The following is a 21,715-nucleotide window of genomic DNA, read 5'->3' as shown; positions in this document are numbered from 1 at the left end:
CCAATGAAAGCTCTAGCCCTACCATCTTTAACAATCCAGGTAGTATCAGGCGTATCAGGCTTCTCATTTTTCACTACGTCGATCAATCCTTCCTTGGTCAGCAACAACTCCAGCCGAAAACGCCAGATTTCATAATTGAAATCGTTCAACTTTTGTATCGAGAAATTCGTATCCACCATTTTCACGCTCAAGATTCTGGGCCCATAACCTGTTGGTTATTTGATTCTCTTCCACTGCACTACTCTGGTTTTATTATACTGAACAGAAACACAGATTACAACTGATGAGGCTAACAGACAGACACAGAATAATATCTTGCTTCACATTCATCATAGTCTACTACATGACTATAGCCTACTCGATTGTTGAAGTTGTAATCGCAAAACTCAACAAAAGAGACTAATTCCACGTAACAAGAGTATGCAATTTTAGATTCCAAATTCCTGTCCATCATTCCAAAATCCTTCCGAGAAGCACAAACAGCATGATAATCTTCTGTACTGTCACCGACAAAAATAAAAGTCACAACACTGTTTCAACTATTCACGGTGACTATTTTAGAGTCACGTGAACCATTCTACCGTCCGGCGGCGGACGACGATATACAAACCTTTGTATGTTGGGTATGTTTTTCGTTGTAGCCATGATGATCCACAGGGTACAACTCCGTCCGGTCGTAACTCCGGGTCGGCCGTTGTCGTTGTGTGTCACATTAAGCGTGGGGAAATGAGTGTGGCTTTGCATAAATTATCAGCTTCATTTCGGCAGGCTGCCGACAACTGTCATAACACACACACACATACATACATCACTCATGAGACACACCGGCGTTGTGTTTTGGGTATATGCGGTTATGACGAGATATACAAAATGCACTTCCCTTCTTCCATTTTCACGCGCCCAACGGAACGGAATTGTGTTGGGAGCTAGGTTTTTGCAAAGTTCTTCTCACACACAGCTAAAGGGGACTGGCTTTTCCGTGTCCAGGTGGTGAATGTTTGATGGGGCACCAGGCGCCTCCATTGTGCATAGGCACGTGCTCCGAGTTCTATCTATCTATTTTGCCAGACAGAGCCTGTACGTGTGGTGTGTATGTGTGTGTGTGCTAGTTTGTTGGAATTTTAAGCCACATTCCTTTGGCTGTGGAAGTCGAAATAAAAATTTAATCCAATTTCCATCGACTCGGAGGGAATTAATTGTGCAGCCAAATTACTGCGTTTCCTAGAAACGCACTCTCGCGTGGGAATGAATATTCCAAGCAAATTTGATTGTTGCGGAAGGATTGAGGGAAACTGTTCGGTGAAATAGCCATGCATTCCCAAACGCTGTCTAGTGTGCGGTGAAAAGTTAATGAATCCGAGATGAATATGCAGATATATGAAAATGAGATTTTGCTGTGAATCGCAGCGATATTAAACTTGTGCTTTTGGTCTGTTTCAAATCAACACTCCGTAAAGTTTTTACCGTGAAGCTACAGAATACTTCATACATCGTTTTCGTTTCGGTAGTTTTCCAAACACCCCTTATTGGCCATTGGTTGACTTCTTCGTTGCTAGTCTTCCATGACGCCAGGGGGAAAGTGCTGATCATCGAACTAATATTCCTTTCTGCTACGACCAAGGCCATTTTACTTCAGACAGGTCGTCGGTCACTATCGATTGTTTTGTTCTGCTAATGGACGAGCCCACCACTACCTCATCAGCAGCAGCCAGCCCTTTTTTTCCCTAGGCAACGCGTTTGGGTGGGGCTTTTCCGATACTTTGTATATTTTGCACGAAGCCGGAAAATAGCTGCCACCATTCTGTTATGATGATAGTAATAAGGTGTGGCGTAGGGACCGGTGTATCGTTTTACTATCAAGGCAATATATTAATTCCATTGCGACATCATGATCTACATCGCACTGCGGTAAGGAAGTGGAAATAGAAAAAGTTCCAAAATCCCTTTGAGCTGAATGAGGTGTGTGATTTCCTTCTGTTCCGCTGACGTGTTGTTCTTTTTTAACAAAAAATTACACTGGATGTAATTATAGAAAAATTGAATAATTTTCCAAGAATCATCCTTATATTCACCTTTCTAAATTTAACATCCTGCTGTATCTATAACTTATATAAAAGAATGTAGAAACATGTTATGAAAAATACAGTTCAAAAGGCCAGTATGTGTGTTTGCGTTTTTTTATCTTTTCCAGTTCCGTTTCCGGTGAGGAATGAATTGTTGTTTGAATGTTCGACGGGGGAGTGTCCTGCTGGGACTGATGGGAAAGAACAAAAAAGGGCAAGGGAAGAAGGAGGAGGGAGGAGTGGTGGTGGTGGTCAGCGTAGGAAGAGGCACAACGAAATGTTTACACAGTTACGGAAATGCGGCCCTATCGCACCGGAACGAGATACAATTTTGGGACTTTTCCCCGCTTCCCCTTATCGCGTTCCCTTGATGAGGAAAAATGGAAGGTAGAGAAAGCTTGACGCAAAAAAAAAAACACATTGGTTTTGTTGTCGGTCGTGTTGGATAAGGTAATGTATTGCCTCGATAACGACCCACCGGTGCTGTTTGCGTGTGTGTATATTTGTGTGTGAGTGAACTCCCAGGTGAGAGTATCCTATGTAGGGAGAGATAGATGCGTCAGGTTGGGTGTCCGTCCGAGGGATGGCACGCCGCATGTATTTATGTTGCGCCTTGGGTAGGAAACGAAACATAATCACCGACCGGACGAAAACAACAATAAGCTGTCGATATACCTGCGAGCTCTTTCGCGTGGACAACAAACCAGGGCCGCAACCTTCTGCGCCCACTTACACGCATGCATATACTCCCAGTGTACGTGGCGGTCAAATAAACCCGGAAAAACAGAGTAATGCGAAACGAGATTCGAACGCGTGTGTGCCCTACTCTGTGTGTGTACACCACGATGATAAGCCTGTGTTAAGCCGCCGGATAGTATCCGGTAGATTAGTGCGCGAGCTTTTGGTGAATTGCTACCAACGAGCGTTGCAATCGCTGGTCTGTGCCGTTCCGCCTTATGCTCTATTGGGATAACCACGAACGGTGCGTTTCGACGGTGGACCTCGTTCCCCCAATTGGTAGACGAAACGAAGGCAGGCCTTTTTTGTGGGGGTAAATTGAATGTTGCTTCCTCGATTGCAAAGGGACGCTCTTTGGGATTTCAATTTAGCTCTAACTCTCGCTTGCCGTTTGCTTAACGAGTCTCGTTTGTCTTTTTGTGCGGGGCGTGTTTTATGTTTGTTACTTTACCAGCGGGGTGATCTTGAATAAAGTAGCTTTTCTCTGTCCCTTGAAATACAATATATTGTGAAATTTTGTCTTTCGGCTTTAAAGGAGTTGGTGCTACTCAATTTATCGTAGTTTTGTTTACTTTGGATTCCTGTTGAAGTTTAACTATACGATTCGTGCATGTATTCCACTATGACCATGTTTTTTTTTATAACCCATTACAGTGTCTATTTTTCGTGAAAAGAAACAACTACCATATTTTATCAATAATCGCAAACCAACCAAACATCCGGCATCGACAGGCCCACCTGTTGCCAGTTCCAATTAAAGTGTCGGAAACACACAGCCGTGTCAGAGTGGATAAGAAGGTCGGGGAGAAGAAGGGGGGCACACGTTGTTGCTGAAGAGTGGCACCCTTCTCGGTTGGGTGCACCAGTTGAACTCACTTTACGAAAACAGCCAGCATAACAAACCAAAGGAAAAAAAAAACCAAAGACGATTTGGACTATTTTCTCCTAGCCTAGGAGGGGAAGCCTCTAATCCCTTGGGAACCAGCCGACCCCCGACCCTAGGGAGCACAGGAATACTACACCGCAGAATGCACCACCACACCACACCGCCATTGTCGGCTTTCAACAAGTGTGTATGCTGGTGCTTCTCCCTCTCTACCCCCATTTTTAAAACGCAATTATACGGTCGGCAACAAGTATTGTTGTGGAAAATGAAGTGAGCAAAACGCAATAATAGGTTTTTCCACTTTCCCGTTATAATCTTCTCCTGCCGGCTGTGTGAGCGGGCCTTTTTCTGGCCGTTAGATTTTTGGTCTAGACAGATCGTTCGAGGAGGAGAGGATATATAGTGGTGCGGGAGGGATGGAAACACCATTTCACTGGGGGAAAGCAGAAAAACTTTGTCTATAAATCCGCCTCTCTAGCGGCCCTTGGCCTTAACGGAAGGGAACGTGGCGGTGCCCGTATGGAAGATCCAATAACAAGGTTCACCAAAATGCCTTCCTGCAGCCTTCGATGTTCTTTTTCTGCAATGTCTCCTACCATATGGCCAGTTGGTTTTTTTTTGATAGCGGTTCTCTAAAAGAATTTGGCTTTGTTCCAACTTCATATTGGAGAGTTTGGAAAACGGTGGACTGTAGTAAATGGGAGTTCCCTTGTTCTGCGCACTTGGAGTGGAAAAGTGTGTTTGACAAGGTGGTATAATGTCATTTTTCCATGTTTTACTAATGCACTTTTATCGTGTTGATGTGATTTGATACAGACACATGATTTTTTTTAAAGTTTTTTCTTCCAATTGGTATTCTTATGTACATGAAATGTGAAAAGTAACAAAAACAATTCATAAAAATTAGTGATAATAATATTTGAAATGTAATGTGAAACGTCTTATATGTGAATCTACTACATATTTTAGCTTTTTTTTATGTATGGAGTTCTGTGTACACTAAAAACTCGACCAATACTGAACCGTCGCTTCTGAAACTTTTCACACATTAAGTTTAAGTACTGCAGATGTTGTTGAAGGTTTGTTTGATCACTATTTTTTTGATAAAATTTTCTAAAATTTACAATTTAAACTCAGTTTTACTAACACAAACAAAACAAGCATCTAATAAAATGTCAAAGTGTATCCAACATAGTTACCCTAAGGTTTATACATCACGGGGAAATTGATGAAATATCAAACATTTAAATATGCCGTTATTGTAACTAATAAATTAATTCTAACTTTCAAGTAAAGAGTAAAACCATAAATCTTTTCTCAACCTTTTCTTCACCGAGCAACGCCGGGGCGTCAAGCTAGTATATGGTATTTTTGACGTTATCATCAGTTTACCTAAGGTAAACTAATTGTTCAAATTATTACACAGCGTAGATCTTCTGTTAAATCAGAAACTCTTTGAATATTCTTGTAGCAAATGAAAATTGCAATGTTGTTTATAGTAAACCATATCTGTAACATTTGCCTTATGCAACTCGAGCTGCGATAAACAACCTGTTCTTTGTTGTATCTTTCACCGAAAGTGCACCCCGAGGAAAACATATCGTTTTTCATTTCATAATAACTGTGGTGCGCGGCCACGAAGTACCTTTTGCATTTACAGAATGGTGCTCTCACGTTGAGCCGCCGGGTTGACCTGACATCGAAAAGTTGTGTTATTGTTTTCCACGGTTTTCCTTTGCTTGCTTGGAATCGAAATTAATATATTTTAACTACCAGAAGAGCGAACTGCTTAAATCTATAAGGCTTCGTTTGGCAACAATTATGGCCTTGTAGATACAGAGATTAATTTAATTTATTCCAGATAAATCGCCTGCGAGTCTGACAAGTGTGTTTGACTGAGTTGGCGTTTTAACTTACACTTAATCATTGATCGAGATCATTTCTTTCGTTGCACCTGAGCTCAGGTCAAAGTGTAACGGAATTGAAAACCGAATTGTTTTCAGTCAGGGGGGAAATCTGTCGCAACCGTTAGGAGAAAAAAAACGAATGTATGCATTTCGTATCATACCCCCCCGCAACGTGAGATAAGAAAATTGAAAGCTGAATTTATGAAGAAAAAACTGTACAGCGAACCGAAACGCATGAGCGCACATTGTGCGTTTTGTTTGCTCAAACAATCTACAGTGAAGATAAACTTGCAACATCCGGCCCTTTCTCCGAGAGTTCGTCTTGTGTGTGCGTGCCTGTTTGGGTCTCTTTGCTGGACTGCTTATCTGCTCTGATGAATGTTTTGACACAAACCATTGCTTGCGTCTTCTCATTTGAACTGTAATTTGAACGTGTTTTCTTCGTTTTACTGCTGGAAATATGCAAGCAAATAGTTAGTTCCGGATTTTTGCCGCTGCACATTTTAGACACGCACGTGTTAACTGGGGAAAAAATCAGAAAGCACATGGAGAAAGAGAGTAGAAAGCATTCCTCTGCACGTACGCTTTGCCTCGAAGGCTGAACATTTCTAATGGGATCCGAAATTAATTGTTTCGGCTCGTTGATTCCGGTTCAAACTGAGATGCGCATCAATTGAATTCATTTGTCTTCCCCAGCGATCAGCGTTATTGGCATGTTTGTTTTTGTGAAAATCGTATAACGAATTTTATTCATATGGGTTGTTTTTAACAAACGATGGAAGGTTGACTATGTTTGTAGTAATATTTCGTTTGGATTATCAACCATCCGCTATGATTTTTAGCGTTCGTATATTTTAGTTGCTCAAACGAAAATATTAATATCATTATTTGAATACACAAAACTTTGTTTCAATCGAATATCGTTATACTAGTTTCAACTTAATATTTTTTGTAATCCTTTTCAAATTGTTCGAACAAAACAATCTAATCGAAATGAAAGTGCTAGAATTTTCTTTGGCTTACACTTGACAAAAACATGGTATAAAATATGCACCTGTTTTTATACACATCCGCTTCATGTTGAGTTCAGTTCAGTTGAGTGTTGCTTGGTTTTGCACACACTGTTTATGAACTTATTTAACGACTTCAATTATGCTGTATCGCTTTGCATATGACGGGTTCAGTAACGAGCCGTCGTTCAAATAGCTTAGCACTCATTACACACATAGGCAGGGTGATAATTCCCTATCGCTTGATTTTGTTGCAAGCGCTCACTCCTGCGCTATTTGCATGCGGACGCAACCATTAAAATTTATTTCACACGCCATCATTTAGTTTCTTTTGTAACCACGTGAATATAATTCAATTACGGTACCTACATGTGCATGTTTCCTTCCAATCATGGTAATGAGCTCTTGCAAATTATATTTGCGCGAAAACAACTTGTCGATCATATGCTGTTCCTGTTACAAAGCTGGTGGAAAATAACATTCATTCGTTGGTTAGAAATTTTCACTCAACACTCAGTTATAGAAAAATTGATGAACTAAACACAAAGTCTTGTTCATTACTCATGAGTTATCGAGAAATTATCGTTTTCGAGAATTTGAGTTGCATAAGATTTTTCGTTTAACTTTCGCCCAGATTTAAAACATCACGGCTCAATATAGTAACAACTTTAAGGTTTAGTAGAATTATTAGATGCTTGTCAAACTGCACTCTTTCTCTAAATCTGTTTTCCGCTTAAGCTAAGCTAAAGCTTTGATCTGAACCTAATCGTCATATTCCTCGTTCAGTTCCCTGCAACGCGCTCTGCTGGTTTGCCTATTCGCGCAGAACAATTTCTCGTTTATGTCCGAGCCAGATGCACCGAGCATAACCCAATACCGAAAGCATAAAACTACCCAACCGCTTCGGAAGCGCCCAGTATTGGTCAGTGAAGTCCCGTTTTCTTTCCACCGCATTGGTGGTTGGTGTATTAATTTATGCTTTGATGTTGCTGCACACGTTACTTGATAATGATGGTATCTTCTTTCGCGGGTCCTGTGCACGCTCAGGTCCCCCCGGTGTGTGTATTCTTCGCTTGTGTGGTGGTGCTCTCCGAAACAAGATGTGCGTTCGTGGTTACCGGCTAGTAAAAGCTAATGCTGCCCGCTCTGCACGTAGCGCAATTATGAGGAAAATTATCCCCAGCGTGTCCAGCACACAACACCATCCCCCGAGCGTGTCCATCTCTCCCCCGGTGTTGGGGGTTTAAAATCACGTCCACCAACCACCAACCGACATTTGTGGGGTCGGGGTCTTGGTCTCAAAATGGTGTGCGCTGTTGTGTTTTTCCTCTCGGTCCATTGGATTCTGTCCGTTGCCTTCATCGCTGGGAGAGCATCCAGGCATGATTTTCGATCTTTTTGTACCTGTCCAGTTCCGCGCGTTGTTGCCCTGTGGCCCCCAGAGGCAGGGAACACGGGAATGAGCTGGAGCTTTGGTCTTCGTGACCACCGTAAACGTTAAGACTGTGGTAAGAAAAAAGTACGAAGAGAGAACTTTGTTGCTGTAGAGAACCCCCTTCCCTTCTTTCTAATCATAGTCCCCTGACCAAACAGCGAGACGAAAGAGCTTTTGCTCTAGTCATTGGAAAAGTCCAATGAACCTACCGCTCTCCGCCCCACCCAACCACACGGTTCGACTGGCGGGGGGCAGTCAACCAACCAAGCCGTCGGATCGCCGGTAATATAATGGGTGGACTTTCCTAATCGCGTTTGTCGGTGCCGTTCTTCCACGTCCGCGAATGTGTGTTTCTTCGCTCGGTCATGATTCGTGCGCAAAACTGTTCGCTTGTACGCTCCGTCGACGATAATCCCTTCATCGTCACGGATATTAATGTCGTCCAGGGCTGCGCTAGACAGATAATATAAGAAAGAGGTAATGGAAGTAGAAGTAAATCAGATTTTACAGCGTTCAACACAAAAAGACTTTAGGGATGTGGATCAGATGGTAGCCGTGACTGTTGTAAGGTGAATTTATTACAGGCAAATAAGCAGACCTCCAAGCGGCTGAAGTATTTAAAATAATTTAACCAAACGAAGGTTTCAATCACGGATATCATCAGCCCACCTATTCAGAAATTTTGACCAACGAGAATTCAGGGATATTAGACATTCTTATTAAGAAAATAAAGCTGCAAGTAAAATTTGAATCTGCAACTAGAAACGCATGGAAATCTCAGAATATGGGACCAAAGCGACAGTGCCTGTTGCTTGTAGAAAGATGAATAGGAGAACACTCTACAACACATCCGGAGGAGACCTTAGCTTTCTTTGTGCCGAACCAGTGTAACGAACGAAGAAAAAAATAAACACAAGAGCCTTCCACCGTTCATCGCCAATTGGCTTCGGACAAGCTTTTCTGGGCAGGCATAAGCTTCTGAAGTCTAAACCTCTCCTTAGCTCTCCTTATCTCTTATGCTTCATCGTCCAAAAGCAGTTAGAGGAAGACTCTAATTCTACGACTCTAAAAGGAGTCTAGTAGCGATGCCTCATTTTTCGTCTCTAAGAAAAGAAAGTAGTTGGATTCGGGGAGCATATTTCCTCTAGTGGCGTTATAAGAGGAGAGTGGTGAAAAGCACGTAGAAACATGATAGGGTTTCTAGTGAGCGTTTCGCCAATATTATATGTCCTTTCGGTTCAACGGACTGCCATCCATCCGTCGCTAACTAGCAATAGGGTTTTTTTTCATTCGAATTCAACGACTCATCCAACCTTTGCTGTCCAACGGTCAAGCTCTCTCCGGGTATTTTGCGACCAGAAGCTCCTCCTCTATGGTCTATTTCAAACGCGAAAGGAGGCTATATACTGACGGTGTACATCGTTTTTCTAGCATAAATCAACCGTATCATTACCTTCGTACACTGTATCCGCCTCCCTGTTGGATCAGTTAGGAGGAACCAGGTTCAGTTGAGGTTCGATGTTTCTCAATGACGATTTGCTCGAAAGAGAAGGGAGATTGCCAATAGCTAACGAGATTGTTGACGTAAATAAACAAAAACCAATCCCTATGCTCTGTGCATTATCAGATAGAAAATGAGATAGCAGAATGTGATAACATTCTACTTTAAATGTTGTAACATATGGTATCAAAGAAATTCCAACAAGCGACACGATGAAAAAAATACCAACGAACGAAACAAGGATAATGCCCGCCTTCGTTCGGCTTCCGAGTGTGTTAACAAGATGTTTTTGAACTTCCAGATCAAACCCAACAAAAATGTGACCCGCTGAGTGCAAAAGCGCTGGCAAGAGATAAATGTTCCCATCGAAGATCCTCAGAACCTGTGACGTCGTACGTACCTGAAAGCCTCGTAGCCGGGCGCACCACCACAACCACACCGTCAATCGGCCTATCTCTACTTCAGAAACAAAAAAAGGAAGCCCAGCCTCGCCCATCACGGTCCCTCGTATTGATCAATCATCATGACCACCACGATAGTTATCAACCAACTTCCCGGCGATAAGAAATAGCGGAGAAAATCAAGAGTGTGAGCATCGTGTACAAGATCAGATTTTTGTCGTCTGTCCCAATTTCCGCCGGCACGGAACCGGGAATGTCACACAGGGCTGAGAAGGAACGAGTATCGAAATAGAGCAGAACGGGAAAGCCATTTGTCGATGTCCGATAAAAAAGAAGAAAAAATAACGAACGACCAAATATCTCGAACTGGAAACTGTTCGACATCGTCGGGTTACACTGATTTGATTGCAGTGCAGTTGTCGTGGAAGAGGCAAACTGACGAAACACGTGTGTGGTGCTTGCGACCCGAGAGCCGCTCGAGGCAGAGAGAAAGAGAGAACGAGCAGAAGGCGAATCGACGACTGGTGTGATTGTGTAGCACCCAATAGGGAAGCGTTGTTGTGGCACTGATAAGACCCTTCCCGGGCCGGGTTGACCAAGCGAAGGGCAGAAGGTTCCCCAGCTCCTCCAGCTTCGATAAAGACGAGGGCGCGCATATAGCACAAGCCTAGGCGCGCCGGTTCAGTATCAATACATTGCGTCGTTGACGAACCACGCTAGTATCGGAAACCGCAGAGCGAAGTGGTTGAGCTTCGTTAAGAAGGTTCGAAAAGAAAGGCCTTTCCTCGTAGCAGCAGTAGCACTTAAATTAGTAGCACCAACGTGAAACACCAGTGTGGCCTGTATCCGTAAGCGCGTTTACATTGCAACCGGAGCAAAAGGACCACGAGCCGGAGCCCCCCTAGCCCCGCAAGAGAAGAAGAGTGCCGAGTGTATTAGCAAGATTAGAAAGCAGCCGTTATTTACCCTCTTAAAAAATAGTGTGAAAATTTATTGTCCGATGTAATCTGTAAGAGGCTATAAAAGCGGAACGACGCTGAAGGATATAAAAAGATAGTTCTATATTTGTTTGATTGGCCTTAAGAGGAAAAAAGAAAAGCCCCCGAACGAACGAGAAGAGTGAGTCAAATATAAAAAAAGGAGGTCGAGAGACCGACCGGGCTGTGCGACAAAATAAAAATAAAATTAACCGATACAACCCCACCCACCTACGCTGCCAAAGTGTCCTGTAAAGTAAAAGAGCAAAGAAAACGAGCGTTTGTCGAAAGTTGGGGGCCGCAAAATCTGAACCTTTTTTGCGGAGGCTGCTGTTGCGGCTTGCTCTGGTCTCCATTTCCCCGTTTTGCTTGTTAACACCGACGCCCGACGGACGCGTGCAGTGATGCAGTAAGCTCGAACGAAAAGGGACATCATCTCGTAATCGTTTCCCCCCCATCCCCTCCGCGCTGCCCGAAGGACAATCGGTTTCGAAGGGGTGGGAGCTCGGTTTTCCGGCAGATTTTCTAATCTATATGCAAAGTGCCGGCGGCAGAAAAACACGGACAGTCGTCGGAAGCGGTGGAAGCCGTTTTCGAGGGGGGCCGGCGAACAACGACGACACCGTTCGACAAAGTTGCCAACACTTATATCCTTTTGGGAGGGGATGCTATACAAACAGAGGCGAAAGGAGGACACCCACTGCTGCACAAATCGGGACGTGTACCGGGGACACGCTGATCTAACGAGCGATTGTGGAAGAAGCGGAAGGTGTGGACATATCGTGGCTTGGCGATAGAAGGAGGACACGCCAGAGAGCGGTCGACAGCGCACAACTTTACAGCGATCGACGGACGCGGTTGGAAACATATTTTGCGATTACTGTCCGTTTACCGTCGGCGGAGCGGAGATATCTCTCCAGCAGTAGAAGCAGGCCAGCAAGCGGAAAGTGTGGGAAGAAAACAGAAACGACCGTCGCAGGACACGACGCCGATAACTGCGGATATCCCTAGGGGGCGTTCGTACAGCGCGCGAGGCCCTTGGAGGTTGTAGTCGTCGTTCGCTCGCTCGCTCTAGCTGTACCGGAAGAGCTTTTGGAATCGACTGAAGGGCAAGCTGGCGTGCAGCATGAAGTGGCAGAACTAATAAAAGATAATGAACGGAAAAATAATCACTACCACCAATAGCAGGACCAGCAGCAGCAGCAGCATCGTTGGCCACAACGAAACGACGACCACTTTGGTAACAGCATCCTTCGGAGTCGGTGGATTGCCAAGCGCGCGCCCTAACAGTAGAGTCGTCTAATAATGTCTTCGTCAACATTCTGATTGTGATTCCGGAAACCGTCCGGAAAAGGCGCCCTTACGAGTCTCACGTGGTGTTATGCCGTGTGCAGCTGTGTGTAACACCAACAGGGGTCAATTCGCCGATCACGACGCGGGACAGTGTGGTGTTTGAACTGTCGTGCGGAAGCTGCTTTGTGTCGTTCACGGGGATATTTCACGCCGCATTTCGCCGCCCGGCGGACACAACAGGGAGAGCAGCGCGAGTTATCGAGGAAGTTAGTGACGGAGAGTTGGGTTTAACAAGGTTGCAAATCCAGTACCATCCATCGGGGTTAGGGATGCTGTTTGGGTTTTACGGTCCAATTTTCCACTACGCGGGACCCTCTGCTGCGTGCGTACAAACCCCCTAGCTCGCCATCACTTTGCGTCCGATGATTGTGTGTCGTTCGCTGGTTTTAAGAAGTTGACCACCCTCTGCTTCCGAAAAGACACGCAACCGGCCTAACGATAAACGTCAAAACAACGGCCTAACGGCGCTAACAAACCGTCAAAGCAGTTGGAAAAGTTGACACTGGAAAGGAAGGAGCAAGGATTAGTGCCTCCACCGAGAACAGTCTTCAGGTCGAGTCGTGTTTTATTATTATTTTTCTGTTCTGTTCTTCTTTTGTTCTAAAATAGATATGCAAAGTTGAAGTGAAAGTGAATCAACGCACGCCTCGGTGCTTTCGGTGTGTAGTGAATCGTGGTCGCGCGCTAGAAGAAGGAGTTTAGTGTCGTTATAGTCTAATTTTTTACGACATCCAACACAAAGGGAGTTGTGTCTGGCACATGCCAGTGTTGTTTTTTTTTATCGGGCTGTGAAGCGAGAAAGTTTTGCGTTTATTAGTGAGTGAGTTGGTTTACTAGAGAAAGGTGTGTGTAGAAAGCACAACTACACACCAACCCTCTTCGGATGTCTCGACCCGGAAAAAGGAGCCGTTGTTAGTGTTGAAGTGTGCGCAGTTAGCACGTGGTTAAAATTGAGTGTTATAGAGTTAGTAAATTGTTTATGGAGATATAAGAGTTAGTTCACCAATTCATGGAGACAATCCTACCGATAAAGTTGTGGTGTTTTATGAGTGGGGCCTTCTTTTCAATTCGGGCGGTGTATCCGTGTTTATCAAGTGTTGCAGCAAGTTGTTGAGCCAACGGGGTGTTTGCACGGGGGGTTATTATATAATAAATCGAGGTACGAGTTACGTTCTCTCGAAACATCAGAAGCCTAGCCCCTGTTCTCGTGTGAAGCCGTTTGTCTTGAAAGAGAGTGCAAACTGTGAGATTCAAATCAAGGTAGCGAATCGCGCCAATCCGAGTGTGTAAGACGGGAAGAAAGGCAGAGGTAGTCGTCGGAAACGTCGCTCGATCGTACGATGGTAGTGCTGGAAGGTGGCACGATGGGGACATCATTGCTGGGCGGCCCGTACGCCCAAGGTGCCCCGGCACTGAAGATGATGCAGAAGCGCTACGTGGGACTACACCAGTGGCTCAGTCCAATGTGCGCCAACAAGGACCTCAAGGAACATCTAGTAAGTGGTCGTTTCCCGGGAAGGCACGTCCGCTGCCCAAAGGTTGGATGGAGCCTGGCAAGAAGTTTCTCTTAGCGATTTGGGATTCATTAATTCGATATTCTATAGCAAGAATCTTACAGTATGTTTAAACTTACCAAAAAAGTTAGCTTCTCAATTTCAAGAATAACGATATATTTGTCTTTGGGTTGCACTTGTTGTAGTCAGGAACTTCAGTATTTTAATCTCCGGAGATTTATTGTACGAACGTCTTAATAAAGCTGTGATATTCTGTGCTTTGGAACTCGAAAGCATTATTCTTGATATCGTTTTCTAGTAATTGTTAAGATGTAGTCATGGATGAAGAAAAATTATTGGAGTTATATCCCTGATTAACAATTAGATTAAAGTCGTAACTTCGTAACCAGTAACTTCGCAGAGCTCGAACTTCGTGTTTATTCGAACTTGAAAGCTCACAAAGTCATACGGATGTCCTATGTTCTTTTCTTCACCACGAATAGACGCGACACAGGCTCTCTCTTGTGTATCACTCTCAGATAAGAACTGCCACGGACGTGTCTCCGGTGTGTTTCTTTTCTATTATCTTCCATTAAGATTGTTTGAGCAAATTTGTTTTGTGCTGCTTTGGAACGCAATTGAACGAATCACGAAAAGTATCGACACGATGAGTTTGGTGTCAAGGAAGGGTGGTGAGAGGGACACATCTTATCACCTTATCTGATGAGACCCGGTATAAGAAGACGAGCAACAACCACCAGAGGCAGGCCATGTAGTACACCGTGCCTCGAAAAGCGCATGGCAGGTGAGATCAATTATCACGAGTTGCCGGAGCCATGGTGTGCATGATACGAATCAGCCGCAGCAAGGTCCGGCTACATCGGCTCTTTCTACATCATCAACGACACACGTGCTTCAGCGCAGTCCTTGTCAATGTTTCCGTCAATTCTGGTACATTTGTGTGTGTGGTTTTCTAGTTACACCAAATTGGAACGCTAATTGAATGGCTTTTCCCATAATTGTGGCGGCACACCTTTAGACAATCGAGGTCTCCTGAAGTCCCCTTGCTTCACTATGATGTATTGACGTTTGATGAAAGTATACTCACTGTTGTGTGTCTGTGTGTGTTCATTAAGGGGTGGCAAATGGGGGATTTTTTTTTTGTCCCAAGAGAGGCCAAAGAAGAAGAAAAACGGAGGATTGCTCCGCTGACATCGACAACGCAAACACTTTTAGAGGGACATGTCATCGATGCACACATCGAGTGATATAAGCTCCATTATCAAAAAGCAAATACCCATTGACAAACCTACGGCTGCATTACTCTGGCCCGGTTGTTTGGTATCTCTTGACTCAGTTCAATTTACAGCGTTATCAATTTAGCTCAAACGCCCCTCGCATTGCGGGTCGTTATACATTCTATATGTTTGAAACCGATCTTTCTGTAGGTTGAAACTAGATCATGTGCAGAAAAAGTTTTCAATGTGAGTGTATGTGAGTTACAGATGCACCATTGAATGGAATTTAAAGACTGGTGTAATCAAGTTAGCGTCCACTACTTCCGAATACATTTCTTGGATCATTTTTCTTACGCTGGAAGTTGTTTCAAGCCTCAGTTCGCACAGATGGCCATGGAGTTTCCAGTATCGGTTTCCGTCACTAAAGGAAAAATAAAAAAGATAAAACATTTATATCTGCAAATGCGAACAAATCACCATCGAGAGGATCCTCTCAGTTTCTCCTTTTTCTGGCACCGAAGAAAAAGGGCTACCGCAGTAACCGGACTCTTGAATTATCCGTAATCCAATAAAACCGCTTCCACGGAGCGTATTTTTCCTATCCCCACTATGGATCTCTATCGTCTACTGCTTTAACATTGCGCATAGTGGTAGGCTAAGGCGTTAGAGTTTCCACGGAACGTCCAGAGCATCAAGTTGCAGCACAAGGAGGTTAGAAGATTCATCCAAAGCCCGGTTTGGAGTTACGGAGAAACAGCCGTGCAATACGCCCCGTCGATGGCCCACCGGGGGATATCTGCCTTCGATAGACCGTGGATCAAATAAATCCATCTGCTTTTCTTTCTTGTCGTGAAGTATTACAGCTCTTGTTCAGGTCTTAAACAAATCAAAGCTTGAATAGAAGAATGTGAGCTCCTTTGGAAATTTTATACACACTTCCCCCGGTAGTTTAGGAAGAAATAGTTTCGAACTACAGAGTTTCTTGTAGGCTCTCCAATGTCTGAGTATCTGAATTTGGTGGATTATATTGGCGTTACACTTGTCAACGCTTTAAATCTTTACCATCTACTTTAAGCATAACCGATCATTCCACTAATGTGTCCTCTAGTCTAGCATATGAGGTGAAAAGTGTGCGGTAGTTTAGTTGAGCACTAGAATAAAAATATCCATAAAATCGGTTACCATTTACGACGAAAGCGCACATATGACGACGAAGAAATATAGACTCCTGAAAGCCGCCGCATTTGCAGCCTCAGTCTTTCGCCACGCATTCATAACCAGGGCACCCTGAGTTCACGTCCGCCTGCCCTGCCCGTTCATCCAAGACGTAATAAAATACGAAAAATAAATAAATAAACGCAAAACACATCAAACCATATCACACCAGAAGTTTGGTCGTCCTTAAGTGAAAAAGTTGAACTGCGAACCATCGCCCCTCTCCGGTGGGACCGAATGATCTCTTGACTGTGCGGTGGTCAGGGCACTGTGAGGAAAGGGCAGTGTGTTCCATCCAGTTGGCAAACGGGGACTCACATTTCAAACGGTTTTATACGCCAGCACCGCTGAGTAGGATCCTGTATTAGACAGACTCAAATCGTCCACTTCACCAGTCGGTTCCTTGCTCCCTCGAGTTCACGATAGTTTTAGGGTAAAAAGGACCTCTTGTGTGTTTGTGTGGGGACAAGGGAGCGGCACAATTTTTATGTGCACGCGCAGCTCCCTCTCATATGAGTATTGCTCATGCATGCTTACGTGTGCCCGCTCCACGGCGGTTACGATATACTTCGGTTATAAACGCACGCAATGTTGGTGTGGAGTGCCTTTGATGGCCCCCCGGAATGATGACACTTTCGATGCACATACAATAACAGCTAACGAAGCACTTGGTTGGTGGTTCCCTTCGCTGAGCGCGAGCAGCGGAAGGAAGGATGTGAAAGAGCAAGAAGAAGGTTATAAGTCGATAGCAGCTTATGGTTTGAGGTTATTTTTCTATCGTAGGCAGTTGTCCTCTTTTTGCTTCGCCTATTTCATATGCCATATAAAACTCCATGAACTCCACTGTCTATTCGAAGCCTGGCAACCGAAATCGCAATTGTGATGCTCCTATTACAGTCGAGTATATCCTCTAGCCACAGTTCTAGGCAACGCCGCGGGCAACTCATGTGGATAGACAATCGACAAGGACCGTCCAAAGTATCAACAAACAAACGGCCAGGGCAAGCTCGTGCAACGACTCCTCGCGAGGCAATATCCCTTCCATACTAGCGGACACCATTTTGTTCATTGGTTTTTGTAAAAAGAGCAAAGTCGAATAAGTTTGTTGGTAGTATGTGCCAAAGGACTTGTCTTCCCCTTCACATGTGCGTCTGCATGGTCCGACCACAAACACGCTCAGTACCGTCGTGCCGATATGTTCTTTATTTTACTTTTTCTCTCTCTACATCAAGAAAAACAAGAGTCAGAGTCATTTCTAAAAAGCAAACTTTCTGCCACCAAAGGAGCTGCGTGAGCGTTTCCCATCCGATATACTTTATCGTTTTTACATTTTTCCTCTACTGTAGTGAGTTTTAAGGGCGCGGATTGCTGCCTGACGAGGGCTATGATGGCTTCTCAGAGTGGTCGTAGTGGTTGTGACCTGTGATTACCATTTTCGATTCAAATATTCGTGATTCGCTTGGCTTTGCCTATAGTCGACCGTCGTAATGCTTTTGCGGTATTGTGTATTTTTCTAAACCCACTCGAAAGAGTTTGTCAAAAGGAAATAAATAAAATATCTGCTTGTACAGCAATATAGTCATGTCACAGGCAGAAGCTGCACGCCGTGTAAGATAACCGACTGCAGTTCTTGGCGTATCCCGTGCTCTATCCTTGCAGTTTGTGAATTAGCTCTGGACGTTTTTGGAAATTGCTTTTTTTGTTTACGGATTGTCTGGCATTCGCTATATCATTTTGTCTTTGTGTTCAAGCCAAGGGAAATCCCATAACCTCGCCCGTACATATGACGGCAACAAGGGCGTGAGTCACCGCTCGGTCTCGTGGCCTGTTATCGGGACTCTACTTCTACATCTTTCTGTGGCAACTGATAACCGTTTATTTATCCGGTTGTTGTTCTTTGCTGTACAAACTCGTGGTTAGTTACGGGTTTTTCTAACGAAAGGGTTATCTTGAAACTAGGTTTTTTTTTTCTCACGCTTAACGCTCTATCGAACCTAGATCTTGTTTGCACTAAAATGTAGGACTTATCGTTCTAATGTGTTTGTTCATGACTCGTATGAGTCAAAATCTTTAATAAAAAGACAAATTTGGTTCCACGTTGCCAGCTGTTTCTTTGCTATATAAACCTTCATATCATGATAGCCTTTTGCACAAATTTAATTGGCCCAGTGACTGGTAAATCACCATCACCTAATCCCATGGCATTAATAGCTGGTGGGGCGAAATTATGCTGACATTAACGCCGTTAGAACTTTACCATTTGCGGGTAGAATGGCGCACAAAACAGAATCATCCCACCACAGCCGAGTAACAATAACGTTGGTACGCTGCGAGCTTGATTCGGTTGTGTTGGGACGCCGGATTGTTTAATTGTTTCCACCGTTGGCGCGAGCGCTGTATTGGTTCGCTGGAAAACTTTGTCCTTTCTGTGAGTCTTCTGCCCGAGCGGATGGAAAATCTGGTGAGAAGCACAGTCAGCCACCCAACTTTAAAGCTTCGAACGGTGCCCTCCGGATGGGTTCAAGCAAATCACAGATAAAGTCATTAAAAACGGTTAAGTTTTTAACTAAAAATGACAACTGCTGCTCACGTGCTTCAAGGCGTGTGTTAAAAACGATAATGGTTTTCCCGAGATGGTGTGTGGTGTACGCGTTGGTTGGAAAATATGGCCGATCGTAACTTCTTCAGTTGCGCTGCCTCCGACCGAGAGGAATATATATGAGTGTTGTTTTTCACGGAACGGAAATGGATATGTCAGCAGTCCGAAAACGACGGCAACTTGTGCTGAAGGGCTTGACGGTGCCGTAAAATCAGTTACCAAGTTTGATGAACGCCGTTGTGCAACTTGGGAACGTGTTCTTAGTTTCCGTGGCAGCTTCGGACGACGCTTGCTCAATTTTCGACGGAAGGACGTGCTTCTGGTTACCGTATGCTCGGGAAATTCGTGCACAGCCGCTGCAAAATCATAAGAGAGAGAGAGGATGTGTTTTGTAAGCTCAAGATGCTTCTGTTACGGAAGCAAGGCGACGAAAACAATACCAACTTGTGGAGTTTACAAGCATTTTTTTCCCGGAACGACGACTTGCTATTCGGTAGGCTCTATTTGTACAGGTTCAGTTGCCCAAAAAAGTTAGGATCTGTACGACTACGTGGCCCCGGATATACTCCGTTCTTGCCGGTTTACATATTTTCCCCGAAGAACCTACGGATGTTTCCCAAAGTTTGTTTGGCGTCATTCATCATATTTAGCATGGTTAATCCGAGGCAGGGAGAGTCAGGGGATGAAAGGGGATGAATGTATTTTGAAGATTTACCTCAGGCACAGCTCTGAGGATTATCGTTTATATATCGTATTCTTCGTCTGAAAAATCTAAACACTAACACATTTTAAACACTTTTTAATCTTGTAACTTACCGTGGTTGAATTCATACTTGCTATGGTATGGAACACTGACTTTTTCGCAATACTGTTGAAGTCTTTTTTTTCTTTTCAAACAAAAACAAACAAAAATACTTCCATGAATCATGATAGATCGTCCGCTGTTCGTGGCTAGCACGTGTGAAAGGAGATAAAAGATCTCATCGTTTATTTAGTCCTGGACCGTTTCCCAGAAACGCCTTCGAATCTTGCTTCCACGAACCGTCTAATCGGGTTTCGTACGCTTAATTGAACGAACTGCCAGGGCTGGAATGCCTTTTCTCTTGTCCATCAATGCTGTGTTCACTTCATGTTGCGTGCGGATCGAACTTGACTAGAAGTGAAAAGTACGCCAACATTTTCCTCCTACCCTTGCTTGTTTCATATTCGGATTTGCGATTCTTGCGAATCGTTACAAACTTTTCTCTTTCATTCCTTTTGGAAGAGAGTAAACCTTAAAATATGTTCAAACATCTATAAAGTGCTTTCCCACGATTGTTTACATTTTAAATCATTGAAAGCTGAACTAAAGAATGAGAAAGGATATTGTTATTGGGTTGGTAAAGAAAAGGATATCTTACAAACGAACTCCAAAATGCTCTTTTAAAGAATGATTTCGTCCGGATAGAAGAGTAATCGTTATCGTACTGCAAACTGAACAAAAGATAAAACAGAAGTTAGAACATTTGCTAAACAAATCAATGACTTCAATGGTATTCTTTCTGCTTAAAATATTTCGCGAAGAAATTTACTCCCGCCTGCATCTCATCTTTTTAATTTCAATCTCTTCTACCCAAATCTCTAAACTTCTTTACTTCTTAAAAAATATTGATATAATATATAAAATATATTACGTTGATGGTATTTTTGAAAAAAATATGGTTCGATGATATGGCTTAGTTGTTGTTATTACGTAATACCTAATTTGTCGACACGTGTATCATCTAAAGTGCACTAAAAGCGAAGCAAACCCATCTTCACGATCAAGCGCTTCTACCATGTTTTTTGTTATTCATTTGAGGGCGTTGACGTTTCCGAGTCTTCTGAGCGGCGACTGTGTAACCTTCGTAGGTTTTTGGCATCAAGCATGACTCTCGGAGGTAAACAACTTTAACCTCCTCCTCAGCATTACCATCCTCATCATCATCACCAGGTTGAGCATTGAGCTCGTGCCGCATTCTAGTGATGCTACGGCAGCATCATTCTGCTGTCGTCGCGATTCCGGTAGTCGTAGAAATCACATAGCAAACGCTCTGTACCCCGGAGTGGGCGGTACATGCTCGGCCGCCCCTGTTTGGTTTATCAGTTAGAACTCTGACGGTTTGGTCCCTCCGTCTGTTTGGCAGATGTGGCAGAAGAAAAAAACAGGCACGATTTATCTCATCCTTGTTCCCGATCCCGCTGAACCGTTCCGCAATGGTTGTGCATGGTTTTTATTTATTTGCGACATCGTTCTGTTTTCGCTCTGCTTTTCCAATGATTCATTCTCAGTTTTCAGGGGAGTAAAGTATGGAGCTTTTTTCTTATTTTATAGTTACGTTTGACGGAAACCGTCTCACCGTTGCTCTTTAGAAGAGTTTCTAATGGTGAATTTTGGTGCCATATCTGGTTAGGAGGGGTGGTTGGAGGGCAGATGTGAGGAGAGGATGGCCTGCCCCCTTGGCTATAATTGTTTGGATAAACAAAAACCATGGATCCATATGGAGGAATTTATCTTCGGGCGGGTTTCATAGTAAGCAGGAGTGAGACGTAGCTCATACTTTTTATGTGTATGTGTTAGTTGTACAAGTAAAACGTTGACTATCAATTATTTATTTCAGATTAAAAAATGTTTACCCAGTTTAAACTTAGAAAAAAATAGTTGTACTTTTGTATTTAGCCAGTAAACCAATTTTTCATATTTCCATATTATTAACGTGTACCACATTTTTCACAACCAAACAAAATGTGATTAAAATTTTTCAATTTGTTAGAACAAAACGTTTCTCTACGATTTGGTACGTCTTCTGTTTGCTCGCGTTAAAGGCACATTTCATCAAACATGTTTGATCTTTTGTGCAACCGTCATCCCGGAAGAAGC

The 21,715-nt window shown here is 43.7% G+C and overlaps 1 protein-coding gene across 1 annotated transcript in view; it reads left to right on the top strand.

Annotated features, from left to right (window-relative positions):
- The first annotated feature begins 13,611 nt into the window (after positions 1-13,611).
- The window catches only part of LOC131288446 (maternal protein pumilio), a 61,185-nt gene continuing 53,081 nt past the window's right edge, over positions 13,612-21,715 (top strand). The window contains exon 1 of the mRNA XM_058317579.1: positions 13,612-13,767. Coding sequence (XP_058173562.1) covers positions 13,612-13,767 — 156 coding nt within the window. The remainder of the gene's footprint in view (positions 13,768-21,715) is intronic.

This window comes from Anopheles ziemanni, chromosome 3, assembly GCF_943734765.1.
Source record: "Anopheles ziemanni chromosome 3, idAnoZiCoDA_A2_x.2, whole genome shotgun sequence".
NCBI lineage: Eukaryota > Metazoa > Arthropoda > Insecta > Diptera > Culicidae > Anopheles > Anopheles ziemanni.
The sequence above is the reverse complement of the archived record's forward strand: the minus strand, read 5'-3'. Positions and strand labels throughout refer to the sequence as shown.